Source organism: Haliotis rufescens, unplaced genomic scaffold (assembly GCF_023055435.1).
Source record: "Haliotis rufescens isolate VD_foot unplaced genomic scaffold, xgHalRufe1.0.p SCAF_38, whole genome shotgun sequence".
Taxonomy (NCBI): Eukaryota; Metazoa; Mollusca; class Gastropoda; order Lepetellida; family Haliotidae; genus Haliotis; species Haliotis rufescens.
The window spans coordinates 1,053,662-1,068,418 of record NW_025964090.1 but is presented as its reverse complement, the minus strand read 5'-3'; the positions used below and the strand labels follow the sequence as shown (position 1 = coordinate 1,068,418).

At 42.8% G+C, this 14,757-nt stretch overlaps 1 protein-coding gene across 1 annotated transcript; it reads right to left on the bottom strand.

The window, feature by feature from the left end:
• Positions 1 to 331: 331 nt before the first annotated feature.
• On the bottom strand, positions 332 to 9,820 carry LOC124120258 (gastrula zinc finger protein XlCGF58.1-like). Its single transcript, XM_048381373.1, has 2 exons — positions 9,669 to 9,820; positions 332 to 3,742 (listed from the first exon to the last, which is right to left on the bottom strand). Exon 2 carries the CDS (start codon positions 3,712 to 3,714, stop codon positions 1,450 to 1,452), a length of 2,265 nt encoding a protein of 754 aa, XP_048237330.1. The 5' UTR covers positions 3,715 to 3,742; positions 9,669 to 9,820; the 3' UTR covers positions 332 to 1,449.
• Positions 9,821 to 14,757: the final 4,937 nt, after the last annotated feature.

Genomic DNA, 14,757 nt, shown 5'->3' with positions numbered 1-14,757 from the left:
ATTTTGCGCAAATACGCAGCTAATCTGTAGCTCTGACTTAATCTGTTACATTTGTAGATTACTGTCTGCAGGGTTATGTTTGTTTTGTTTTGTTTGTTGTTTAACGCCGTACTCAGCAATATTCCAGCTATATGACGGCGGTCTGTAAATAATCGAGCCTGGACCAGACAATCCAGTGATTGATAACATGAGCATTGATCCACGCAATTGGGATCGATGACATGCATCAACCAAGTCAGCGAGCCTGACCACCCGATCCCGTTAGTCGCCTTTTACGACAAGCATAGTCGCCTTTTACGGCAAGCATGGGTTGCTGAAGACCTATTCTACCCCGGATCTTCACGGGCCCTGCAGGGTTATGACAAGGACAACCTTGCCCATGCTAACATTAACATGATTAAGTGATTAACACTTAAAATACATTATATTATTCATGTGTCATAATTTGAGGCCTAATACTGGCAAATACAGCAGTTTGTGGGTTTGCTTCATGTAAAAAGAATTGTGACTTTGAAGGCTGATTTAAGTGCAAAACCAAGTTCTTACAATTCAATTATAAAAACACCAAGGAGGTCTTACAATTCAAATCTAAAACCTCTCATCAGGTCTCACTTGAAGTAGTACCTCCCACAAGGTTACCATGAGATAGGAAGATACCTTGGAGAGGTAAGGCAGGTAACATCTGTTCGGTCAACATTTTCACTTAAAGAAAAAGACTTGCCATTGATAGCTGATGTACCTTTGTCACTAAGCTCAATGATTCCCACACTTGCGCCATTAGCTTATGTACAGTAGTGAGGCTTGACTTCACTCTGATGCCTGCCACCACCACACTTTCAGGGCAGGACTCCTTGATGATGCCCTATGTGTGTCTTCAGACAACTTGATGCAGTGAATGTTCCCCCAACCCTCACCACACTTTCAGGGCAGGACTCCCTGATGATGCCCTCTGTGTGTCTTCAGACAACTTGATGCTGTGAATGTTCCCCCAACTCTCACCACACTTTCAGGGCAGGCAGGGCAGGACTCCCTGATGATGCCCTGTGTGTGTCTTCAGACAACTTGATGCTGTGAATGTTCCCCCAACTCTCACCACACTTTCAGGGCAGGACTCCCTGATGATGCCCTGTGTGTGTCTTCAGACAACTTGATGCAGTGAATGTTCCCCCAACCCTCACCACACTTTCAGGGCAGGACTCCCTGATGATGCCCTCTGTGTGTCTTCAGACAACTTGATGCTGTGAATGTTCCCCCAACTCTCACCACACTTTCAGGGCAGGCAGGGCAGGTCTCCCTGATGATGCCCTGTGTGTGTCTTCAGACAACTTGATGCAGTGAATGTTCCCCCAACTCTCACCACACTTTCAGGGCAGGACTCCCTGATGATGCCCTCTGTGTGTCTTCAGACAACTTGATGCAGTGAATGTTCCCCCAACTCTCACCACACTTTCAGGGCCGGACTTCACTGTGAAGCCTCTTCTGGTGCATCTTCATGCTCCAAGATCTTGCAAACCCTTTCCCACACACATCACACTCAAAGGGCTTGATTCCACTGTGACTCCTCATGTGTGACTGCAGGTTGCCAGAGTGTGCAAACTCTCTCCCACACTCACCACACCTAAAAGGCTTGATTCCACTGTGAAGCTTTATGTGTGCATGCAGATAACTTTTTAGCGCAAATGTTTCCCCACACTCACTACACTTAAAAGGCTTGTCTCCACTGTGATGCACCATGTGTCTTTTCAGACGACTTGATATTGTGAATGTTTTCCCACACTCGCTACACGTAAAAGGCCTGTCTCCACTGTGATGCCTCAAGTGAGATTGCAGGCTCCCTGCATGTGCAAACTCTTTGTCACATTGAGCACACTTAAAAGGCTTGGTTCCATTGTGAACCTTCATGTGTGCATTCAGATTACTATTTTGTGTAAATTTTTTCCCGCACTCATCACACTTAAAGGGCTTGAGTCCACTGTGACACAGCATGTGAGACTGCAGGGTACCTGCCCGTGTGAACTCTTTCCCACACACATCACACTTAAAAGGCTTGATCCCACTGTGAATCCTCATGTGTGTATTCAGATTACTTCTTTGTGTAAAGGTTTTCCCACACTCACCACACTTATAAGGCTTCATTTCACTGTGAATCCTCACGTGAGATCGTAAGGCACCTGCTCCTGTAAATTTCTTCCCACATTCAACACACTCAAAGGGCTTGACTCCACTGTGAATCCTAATGTGATTCTTCAGAGTATCTCTTAGGGTAAATGTTTTCCCACACTCCTCACACTCATACGGCTTGACACCACTGTGTCTCCTGACGTGAGACTTCAGGGTACCTGATTGTGCAAACTCTCTCCCACATTCAACACACTTATAAGGCTTGATACCACTGTGAGTCCTCATGTGAATCTCAAGTGTAGCTCTTAGTCTAAATGTTTTCCCACACTCCTCACACTTATGGGGCTTGAGTTCACTGTGACTGCTCATGTGTGTCTGCAGGTTACCAGCTTCTGTAAACTCTTTCCCACATTCAGCACACTTGAAAGGCTTGATTCCACTGTGAAGCCTCATGTGTGTCTTCAGAGTGGCTCTTAGTGGAAACGTTTTTCCACACTCATCACACTTATAAGGCCGGAGTCCACTGTGACTCATCATGTGAGCCTGCAGAGTACCTGCTTGTGCATACTCTTTCCCACATTCACCGCACTTAAAAGGCTTGATACCATTGTGGAGCCTCATGTGAGTCTTCAGAGTGCCTCTTTGTGTAAATGCTTTTCCACACTCATCACACCCAAAGGGCTTGACTCCACTGTGAATCCTCATGTGACACTCCAGAGTACCTCTTAGTGTGAATGTTTTCCCACATTCAGCACACTTAAAAGGCTGGAGTCCACAGTGGAGAGTCTTCTGGTGCATCTTCAAGCTCCATGATGTTGTGAATACTTTCCCACACACATCACACGCAAAGGGCTTGATTCCACTGTGACTCCTCATGTGAGACTGCATGTTATTTGAGTGTGCAAATTCTTGCCCACATTCAGCACACTTAAAAGGCTTGATTCCACTGTGAATCCACATGTGGCCCTTCAGAGTACTTCTTAGTGAAAATGTTTTTCCACATTTGGCACACTTAAAAGGTTTGATTCCACGGTGGAGAGTCTTATGGTGCATTTTCATGCTCCATGAAGATTTTAGTACTTTCCCACACACATCACACTCAAAGGGCTTTTGTCCACTGTGTCTCATCATGTGTGTCTTCAAAGTACTTAATCTCGTAAACACTTTCCCAAATTCAACACATCTATGAAGCTTGACGCTACTGTGACTCATCATGTGTGTCTGCAAGTTACTTGATCGCGTAAACACTTTTCCACATTGAACACATCTATGAGGCTTGACGCTACTGTGACTCATCATGTGTGTCTGCAAGTTACTTGATCGCGTAAACACTTTCCCACATTCCCCACACTGATTAGGTTTCCCATTCACATCACTGTGACCACTTTCATGTGTATTCATGTGTCTCTTCAGATGGCCATTTTCTGTGAATTCTTTCCCACACTCACTACGCTGTTTCTTGAGACAATCTGTTTCCAGCATGTCAGTATCAGATTCTTTCTTGAGATCATCCAGCAACGCTCTCTCACCGTCTGTCATTACACATGTTTCTGTAACAGAGCCAGGATTCTGGGGATGGGTTTGTACTTCCATTATCAACTTTTGGATGTTACGGTGTTCACTGAAAACATAAAAAAGTTGTCACTTAATTTCTCATTGTTTATCATCTTCGTCTGATGTTTCCATATCATCTTCATCTGCATTCATCACCACTCGCCCCTTTCCGTAACCTGCAAGAAGACTCGTCCCCCTATCGATGAATGTTATGTGCAGAAATACGACAAACCAATCAGAATGAGCGTTTGATTTCAAGTTGTTCATCAAAGAATTCCTCAGAAATAATTTTTGATTTTACATATGTCTTGCATCTAAAAATATACCCAAGGCACAGTTAAATGTGTTCTACCATACTGTATAATTCCACAAGTCCAGATGGGCTTTAAACTGCATCTGAAATATATATAAAATATGGGGAAATATATGTGAACTTTAACGCGACGAGTTGACAATTATTTTAGGTATGCCCATTTGCGCTAAGACGGAACCCGGTCGCAAAACTGGCTATGAGAGGGGCACGAGTCGCTATTCGGCTTGTCCCGGAATAACATGAGTTGGTCACGAATGCTTCGTCTGATGTTTCCACATTAACCTCACAGTGACAAACAGGGCTATCACGATACACACAATGTCACACACAGTCTATAAAGAATTTATATGTATTATAATATGAAGGAATCACAAAATCAAATTACTTATAGTAAAGCAAAACATTATTGGTCAAAAGTTAATGTTTTTGGATGGAAATGCTAAAAAACACCAAAACTTCTATTGCCCAACAGCCAAACACTGAAATTTGATATGATGCATTAAAATTTACTAAGCACAGTAAACGGTGATAGAACCTACACTGAAACGTCACTCTGAATGCACACATGAAGGTTCACAATGGAACCAAGCCTTTTAAGTGTGCTCAATTGTAATAAAAAAGTTGTTCATCCATAAATTCTTATCCTTACTTAGTACTCCAACTTCTAAATGCCTGTCAAAGAAGTTATCAAAGAAACACAGTCACACTAAAATTGTTTATTTTTTGGTTAACACCACACTCAGCAATATTCAACCTGTATGAAGCCAATCTGTAAATAATAAACAGACATCATGACATAATGTATGGAATGGGATATGATCACCTGCATCAACCAGTCAGCGAGCATGATCACCTGATCCCACTGGTTGCCTCTTACAAGGGAAGGCCAATCCTAACCTCAAAAGCGCACATGCCCACAAGAGGTCATTTTACTTGTGTGCTTGACTTTCATAGATGCCAAGTGTATATTCTGTAAAATGTCACCACAGTTTGTAACAAAAGCCCCATGGATAAAGGAATCAAGGCTTTCCTTTAGAATAGCAGTCTACAAAGTTTATGAATTCAATGTTATGAAAGAATTGAACTTGGTTCTTTTCTGAAAGTGCAAACAGTCGGTGACTGGCTTTATACTACCAAGGCATATTATTTATATTGTAACCTAGGCTTTGATAAACACTTCTAATCTATTCAAGCTGTCAGTTAGTATTTTGTAACTTAGCCATAAGAGAAAGACCCAAGCTTTTCCTTCAATTTGCCTCTATTAAAACATAAGGCTGAAGCTAGTTTACTCTGTGCAACACTTGCATTGTCGGAGCTTGAGGAGCACTATTGTTTTGGTTTGAGAATTGAATCAGGCATGTGACGTAACACTTGGCAATGATTTCATGCATGATTTAAAAGCACACAGAACCAACGACATGCTGTGGGTTTAACACCCCTTTTAACAGTACTCCAGTTATATCACGGCATGACAGCTTAAACTGGGGGGAGGGGGGAGTCAAAAGTGATGCAGGTCTCAGACGTTTACCATTTTGGTGAAACCCAGAAGCATGGGTATGGTGCTGACAAACCTAGAAACATAATCAGGGCGAGCCAGGAATTGAACCCACAATCATAGGTTTCTGGCGTGGCCAAGGGACGAAACTCTGCACAGCAAATTGCGGCTCCTACTACAACTGCGACAGTGAGGTGCTTGACAATATGTCTTAACACAAAGTGACTGTATCTCTAGCTCTCCATATGGCTTATATGACATCACAAGGATCATAAATACGCAAATGGAAACAGTTTTTCATGCATAGCATATGGTTACAGTGAAAGTGAAATATTTCATGAGCTATGTTTATCGAAAATGAATCAGATGAAAAACACATCAATGGACTTGTAAGACATAACGATGAGACAGAGGAAACTCTGGGTAGAGAGTAGAGAGTGATTGGCTTCATACGACCAAGCATATTCATACTTTCATCTAAGCTTTGATAAACACTGGCTTCTATCTAACCATGCAATTTGATTTTCAACAAAAGATTTCATCGGTTTAAACTTAATTGATTGTAAATGGTAACTGATATGCATACCGTATTTGACATAATAAGCGCCCAGGGCACTCTCAAAATTAGAAATAGGGGGCTCTTTTGGAATATTATTTTGGTGAAAAAACAACAGAGTTGAAAGATCGTAAATTTCGTGGTTGAAGCTGACAGTCAAAAATGTTTATATACGACAGATATAGTTTTCCAGAATTTAATTTCCCATAATTAAGGATGCATATAACACACATTATTATACACGAATAAATAAGTCTTGTGTACACTCATCAAACGGAAGGGGTGCTAATTGGGATTGTTTACGAGCCAATATATTAGCAAATATAGCTCTGGACCCTTATTAGAGCGGCGCGCTTATTATGTCGAATATGGTAGTTTCTTTTTTTGCTTTGGTTGTTTTCATTATTATGCATAGGAATGTAGTCTATAAGTTACAGGTATTTATTTAATGATATTGCACACATCTAAACGTGATGTTTAGATATAATTCGGTCCAACCACTATCAATCTACCATAGGAATTTTTTTGCAATACATCAATTAGATTCATACTGACCAGGATGGTTACGAGGCTTTACAAGCTGTGGAGGGGGTCTAAGGGGGTTGTTACTCCATCTTATGCATTTTCATGCATGATACGGTAAATATGCACTAAGTTTAACAGTGTGGACGTAGCTCAGTCGGTTTGTAGTCAAAACGGCCTCAAAACTAAAAACAGCCACAAAAAAAGTCAAAATGGCCACAAACCCATAGTCACAACAGCCAAAACAAAAAAGTCATAACGGCGTGAGGTGAGTTGAAATGGGGTTAAATGTTGCGTCCAAGATTATTGCACTTATATAGCGACGTGCATGTACGTGTGTCTGTGTACTAGTCCGGACAGATGCCGATTTATAGTGCTAGCACACTGAGATACCATGCCGCAGTTTAACATGAATACCCAACTCAGACACAGTATACTGACTCCGAGCCGACCAGTCCTTGTTTCAGCCTCTTAATGCCGAGCGCCAGACAGGGTAACAGGCTCTCCAGGCGGACGCTCTACCACTAGACCACAGAGGCGGTAAAGTCATAATGGCCACAGGTCACTGGTCAAAATGTCAATAATAATGAATGAATGCAAGCATGATACATGTGTAGAGAGTATATGTGTTAGATGTTGTTTTTAATAAAAAATTAATATCCAAATTGAGCAGGTTGTCTACAGAGTATACATATTAGATGTTGTTATTACAATTTAATATCTTCCATTATAGCTAAAATGGATAGAATTATCATTACACCGCCTGTATGTTATCAAAAATGAGCAGGCCACTGTAACTTGATAATGCCCCCATATTTCTTGACGACGGGCCATTATCATGACCGTTGTTAGACATTTTTAGATGACGTCATAGGATAGGGATAGGTGACGTCACATTCAATAGTGATGTCATCTGGTTTCTATGACGTTTCCATATTTGTAAAAGTGGGTCAGTGACATTCGTGTTGATTGCAGTAAATGTTTGAAAACCGATATTGTTGTTTCTTGTTATTTGATAACAAATTCTTTTTTTTAACTATAATAACAATAACGCTATTTTTCAGGGCATTATCATTTGCAGAAGCCCTCGGTCTTTTCAGCTGCCCTCTTTCGTCAGGCAGTTAATGGAAGACCTCGGGCTTCTGCAAATGATAATACCCTGAAAAATAGCGTTACCCTTATAGTATATTGCATGTGTTGTTTTAACCAGTCTCATCCATTTACTTTGATCTCTGTACTGACCAGTGTACCAATCTGTTGTGAAAACATAAATAAACTTTAATCCTAATGAGGAAACCTTTTACTTTTAGTGTTTTTATTTCAGACTAATCCTACACAAGGAGGTGTCTCTCCTTGGCCTTCAGGTCTTCTTGATGCAAGCTGGCAACCTCCACCGCTACATCAAGAAAAATGCTACAAACCTGCAAGAAGAAATCTTTGCGGCCTGGAATGAGTGAGTGAGTATGGTTTTACGCCGTTTTTAGCAATATTCCAGCAATACCACAGTGGGGACACCAGAAATGGGCTTCACACATTGTACCCATGTCGGGAATCGAACCCGGGTCTTCGGCGTGACTAGCTAAACTTTAACCACTAGGCTACCCGACCGCCCCTTGCGGCCTGGAGAATGTACAAGGAAGGCAACACAACACCATCTGAGCTGCTGAGCATATGCACTTCAAACCAAGGACCAAGGGTTTCATATGTGATGTGGAACTGTGACATAGAACTGTGTTATCACTTGTGTTGTGCTGAGTTAGTGCTGAATTAAGAACTGTATGCACATGGTGCATGGTAGTGTTAAGAACTGTTATACAATGTATAAAATACAATTATGTGACACAATACTTGAGTTTGTCTTCTTTAGTGTTGTTGCCATTATGACTTCATCGTGGCCATTTTGACTATGGGTCGTGGCTATTTTGACTTTTTTTCTGTTACCATTTTGACTTTACCTTTGAGGCCTTTCTGACATGAGGCTGTTTTGACCTGCTCCCCTAAGTTGGCTGGCTATTGGGCTAACAATCCTAAGGTTGCAAGACGACATTCGACAGACTGTCACAAAAACTGGTTTCTTGTCTTTGAGACGTGACCTGCAGCCAGATCCTCCTGACAAAGGGGAGTGAGTGAGTGAGTGATTATGGTTTTACACCGCTTTTAGCAATATTCCAGCAATATCACGGCAGGGGACACCAGAAATGGGCTTCACACATTAGTACCCATGTCGGGAATCGAACCGGGCTCTTCGGCATGACTAGCGAACATTTTAACCACTAGGCTACCCAACTGCCCCTCCTCAAAAGAAGTTGTGGTAATTAGTGCTGGGACAGGTAACTCGGGTACTCGGGTCAGGTGGGTCCTGAGTAGGACAAGGGTACCCCCAGGACTACCCGGACCCATGGTTAGTCAAGTGATATATTGTTTAAGGGAAAAAATATATCTAAAACACTGTGGCTACACTATAAGTCACTAATGTTCCCATTTCTTTCTGACAATGCACCCATTCCTTCTTACTTTTTATATGTCTGAATAAAGATAAAACTTCATGCAGATTGTTTTACACGTATATCTAAATACATTTTGCCAGGGCTACGGTCAAACTTTTCCAAATCGGACAGTTTGTACCTATCTCTAGATATCTACAGCAGGTACCAAGGTAAGGTGGGGTAATAGGGAGGTGGGTACCGGGTAGTAAATTTGGACTCGTCCCAGCCCTAGTGGTACTGTATACTAAAGATGGTCTGAATAGGTATTTGCATCAATAGGTAGGCATGCTACAAAACATCCTCGTGCCGTGTTGATTGTCTGGATCAAAGTTGTTTTGTATGCTCTTTTCGTCAATAAAATCAAAGTTATGCTGAAGTTGCTCAGGGGAGATAATTCACCACAAACAAGGACAAAAATACCTCTGAAATTATTATGACGTGGAAGCAATTCAAAACTGACCGACATTTGTGAGAATCATAACGACAGATAGCCTGGCCAAGCCCAATGCCCGTAAACCTCCTTTTCAGTAAAATATTCACGTTCCGGGATACAGTGATCAGACAGGTTAACACATGTGGCCGTGCATATTCTGCCCTACTTTCATTCAGCAGTAGGCCTACCTGGCAGTATCATATTCCTTCTTCACCGTTTCCTCCGGCTTTTAAATTCAACACACTCTTACCTCGTCGAGAAATATCTCTTAGTCGGGTTAACAAGGTGGAAGTTACATGACTCTGCAAGTATTTTGGCTATGGCAGCCTTTTCGTTTTACCTTCGCATGATTTCGAAGAATTATCAAAGGGACATCACTCCTTGCAAACCTCACACTTGTGATCATTCTGGGTATGATACGGATATTGACGAGTTCAACCCCATGTCTGTCATGCTTTTTCGAAATGTTGTCAACAAAGAATTAAAAAAAGAAAAACAATTTCATTCCCACTTTCCAAGTGAATGTCATTTCTGTGAAATCGTCATATAACAGTTGTAGATACAGTCTTACCAAATTGATACCGAAAAGAAGCGATACTTTAAAAATAGTTTGCAGATCCGCCCACCGTAAAATATATTTAATAATGGTTTTCTAAAGCACTAATTTTCTGTGTTCCCCACAAATACACTTGGATACAGTTCTGGAGAGGCTGTATATTATTTCTGAGAACCAACTAGAAATTTGTCAATGAAAACATTTCTTTAAAATAATTGTATTTTTTTCTTTAGAAGAACCTTTCCCCTTCTGCTGTTTTTAGACTATCCTGCGCCATGACTGTGGAATATATATATAGTACTAGGGGAGGGGATCTTACCCTTTTTGTTAGCTTTCCGTATGACACTGCAATAAACTGTAGAACTGTAGTCCCTAATATAATTTTACCGATTAAATAAATATACATGTAACTGGGATTTACCTAATAAAATCAGAATATTTACTCTCGATAACATACCTCTCTGCGTGAAGGATCCAAACATGACTGTCCCGGTCACCCTCGCCCCCGCAATTTCGTCGTGCAGAGTTGCGTCCCTTCGGCGTGCCAGAAACTTATGATCGTGAGTTCAAATCAAAGATTCGCCCTGGTTTTGTTTCTAGGTTTGTCAGCACCAGTACGGTGCTCGTGGGTTTCACCAAAGTGGTAAACGACCAATACGTGCGTCCCCGCTGCCTTTTACTCACACATAAAACTGATAACAATGATATAACTGAAATACTGTTCAAAGCGGCGTTAAACTCACTCACTCACTCACTCACTCACTCACTCGCACACCCGAGTTGAGTGAGTTGGGTTTAACGCCGCTTTTAGCATTCTTCCAGTTATATCACGGCGTGTCAGCTTAATGTGGGAGGAAAGCCCGAAGTGATGCAGGTCTCAGACGTTTACCACTTCGGTGAAACCCACGAGCACGGGTATGGTGCTGACAAACCTAGAAACATAATTGGGATGAACCGGGATTCGAACCCACAATCATAGGTTTCTGGTGTGCCCAAGGGACGCAACTCTGCACAGCGAATCGCGGCGCCTTAGACGACTGGGCCACCCGTGCCCCCCACACTCACTATCGAACGTTATTGACCAAAATGCCTGCTCCGTCGTAGCGCTTCTTTGTTCACTGACAGTTTGTTGTGGTGAAATAGCATAAATAGGATTTTAATATATAACAATTTTTATCAGGGCACTTCCACACCCCAACCCCGAATCTATCATGCTGAAACTTCAAGATCTTTTACCTGCAACACGCCTTAAGATGTTTAGAACACGGCTAATGATGTAACTCATATATTACAAATGTTGTAAAATATTAATTTGTCAAATTCTTAATTATCTTATCTAATGCAAGATAGGTTTAAGTCAATCTGTGTTTCGACATACATTTGTATTGTATTTTAAGTCTATATATTTTCATGTTCAACTGGGGATATGGTTGGCCCAGTCGTATTCTGTCCAGAGTTTGAGTCCCTGGGGCACACCAGAAACAGCGAATCGCGTCGCCTTAGACGACTGGAACTGCCCCCCCCCCCCCCCCGAGGACACCAAGGTTAGATAGCCTAATACATTCCCCGCCAACTGTTGAAGGATCCCAGGAAACATCATGCATGACAAACGATTCAGGGGCTATGGCAACTTTACAAAAAGCATCTTCACATCAATTTCTCAAGATGAGCGCAATCTACGATGTTGTTTGTTTGTTTGTTGTTTACCGTCACATACCAGGTAAAGTTCAACATCATGACAGAAGCTTATCTCGTCGGGGTAGGATAGTGACTCCAGACTGGTTTCCCCACCCAGAAGCATTCCGTTAGATCGACGTGGGACACACATCATCTGGACTCGTTAGCCACATCCAGTGAATGTCAGCCCAGTGCCGGACCCCCAAGCCCTTCAAGTTGATGCGTTGTCCATGGACTGGACGGGAATATTTGTGTACGCTTTCCCACCTTGGAATCTCCGGTGTGAGATATAGGTGATACAAACTGCATGACCTTTCTGATAGCAACGTTATGGCCGGTTCCTCAGACTGTTTCAGCTACTCGTGGACGAACCCCTCAGACTACTGGAACCTCTGCCAAACCAAGATGAGTAGTCATGCACGCCAGTCTATACAGTATCCATCTTCACGCTTGGAAGTAACCGCTCATAAGATGCAGGCTTCCGGTTGAGGTCCTAATCCAATGACGATCACCAGGATAAGTTCTGTCTTGCCATCTTCGAAGGATACAGGTCTACTCTAACCTCTGTTCTATAGCATGACAGACTATCGAGAAATCATCCTGTCCTCAACAGAATCATGAGAATTGTCCTTCTGGAGGATATCAAGACCCCACGCACTTTCCCTAAATGGAACCCCTTTGTCATCTTTTCCACTCTTTTGGAAAAAGCCCTTCTAACCTTTGACGTCTGCTATGTTGTTGCATAAACCCCAAAAGGCAGCGTTCCTTTTGGGCATGATCACAGCAGCTAAAGTCTCAGAACTCGACTTACATTGTCTAACACATGCAGAGTTCAATATCCATCAGAGCCTTACCATAGCTCGTAGGTAATAAGGTGAAATGGGGTTTAACGTCGCGTCCACGATTATTGCACTTATATAGCGACGTGCTTGTACTAGTCCGGACTGATGTCGATTTATAGTGCTAGCTCACTAAGAACCATGCCGCAGTTTAACATGAATACCCCACTCAGACACAGTATACTGACTCCGAGCCGACCAGTCCTTGTTTTAGCCCCTTAATGCCGAGCTCCAGGAAGGGTAACAACAAGTACCATCTTTTTAACGTATTTTGGTATGACGCGGTCGGGGATCGAACCCCGGACCTTCCGCTCTCCGGACAGACGCTCTACCACTAGACCACGGAGGCGGTCTAGTAGGTAATAACCCGTCTTTGATTGTAGGTTAACAATTTGATCAATTTCGTCTGTCTACACGGCGAAGGGCAGGTAATAGGTTAACAGCTAGTATCACCCTCAAAGTCACCGGAATTATGTCATCGCTACCGGAATTGACGTCAGAAACGGACGAAACCACCTATGTAGTAATGTCCTAGACATTATTCCAAAATTGGGACTTTGGGGTGATTCTGTTCTACTGTAAAAAGTAACTGTGCTTCATATAAAGTAGGGATGTTATTCCAAATGTCCACCAAAGATTGGCTAACTGAGCTCGCATAAACCGACTGGTTCTGGTCCTGTCGTAGGCGTCGGTCCATCTCATCCCAGACATGTTCTATGGGGGAAGAGGCCTGGAGAAACAGCCGGACATGGCAGTACAGCAATGCTGCCTCAAAATGTAAGTTACAAGTGCAACATTTTCGTGCTGCAAAGTTACGTCCCTACAGTGAGTGAGTATGGTTTCACACCGCTTTTAGCAATATTCCAGCAATATCACGGCGGTCTGTAAATAATCGAGTCCAGCGAGTGACATCATGAGCATCGATCCACGCAGTTGGGATACGATGACATGCATCAACCAAGTCAGCGAGCCTGACCACCCGATCCCGTTAGTCGCCTCTTACGACAAGCAGAGTCGCCATTTACAACAAGCATGGGTTGCTGAAGACCTATTCTACCCCGGATTTTCACGGGTCCCACCTGATATGTCTGGCCCAGACCTGATTACTTACAGCTGGAATACTGCTGAATGCTTTGTTTTACTGTATTGATTACACCTTCGTCAGTTTTTCTCCTCGCTTCTATAGTTGAAACATTATCGATGGGGTAAATTGAAACGCACTACAGTCGTGTTTATCTAGAAAGTTTTATTACCGCAACAATTCCACATGTTTACTGTAGTTAGTCCGTGCCTCCTGTGCAAGAACTCCCCAATTGTGTGACAAAAGGCTTAAGATAACGTCTTTAGAATAGGCTTATGAAGATTCAAGGTTAGAATTTGTCTTCAGCAACCCATGCTTGTTCTAAGAGGCGACAAACTATACTCCTCACAAAAAGTTAAGCAACAAGTATTATTTTCCGTGCAACATTCTCATCAGTGTTGAATGCCATCCATTGAGAACATATTCAGGCAGGAGAATTACCTACGAATACTCGACTTAAAGCCTTTTCCATGTAGATTTTCCTGATAACACTGATAACATCGCCTGAACACAACCAACCTCAAAACACACAGGCAAAATGCACGACATGCATGTTTTACACACTTCACCCATGCACCCTGATTGCTTAAAAACTGCCAGCAAGGGCAATTTGTCGACATGAACACTTTAGACATGGCTAGGCGTCGCCAACTGAGGTTGCTCAGATTGTTGGAATGGTACAGGGGGGTCTCACCCAAACTGCTGTTGCCAATCATTTTAATGTTCACCGCAGTGTCATCTCAAGAGCGATAACTCGATACCATCAAACTGGACTGATGACAGAGAGACCACGCACAGGTCGTCCAAGGGTGACAACTCCTCGTGAGAACCGGTATTTGGCCACCCTAGCCCGGAGAAACAGGTTTACTACGGCCAGATCTCTCCAGAATGACCTTCAGAGAGTTGCAGGAAACAGAGTCTCAACACAGACAGTAAGAAACAGACTTCACACTCAGGATCTGAGGTCCAGACGACCAGTACGACGTATCCCACTGCCTGCACACCATCGACAACAGAGACTTGCTTGGGCCAATCAACGCCGTAACTGGAGGGTCAATCGCTGGCGTAACGTTCTCTTCACAGACGAGTCAAGATTCTGCCTTGACTTCAACGATGGTAGGGCA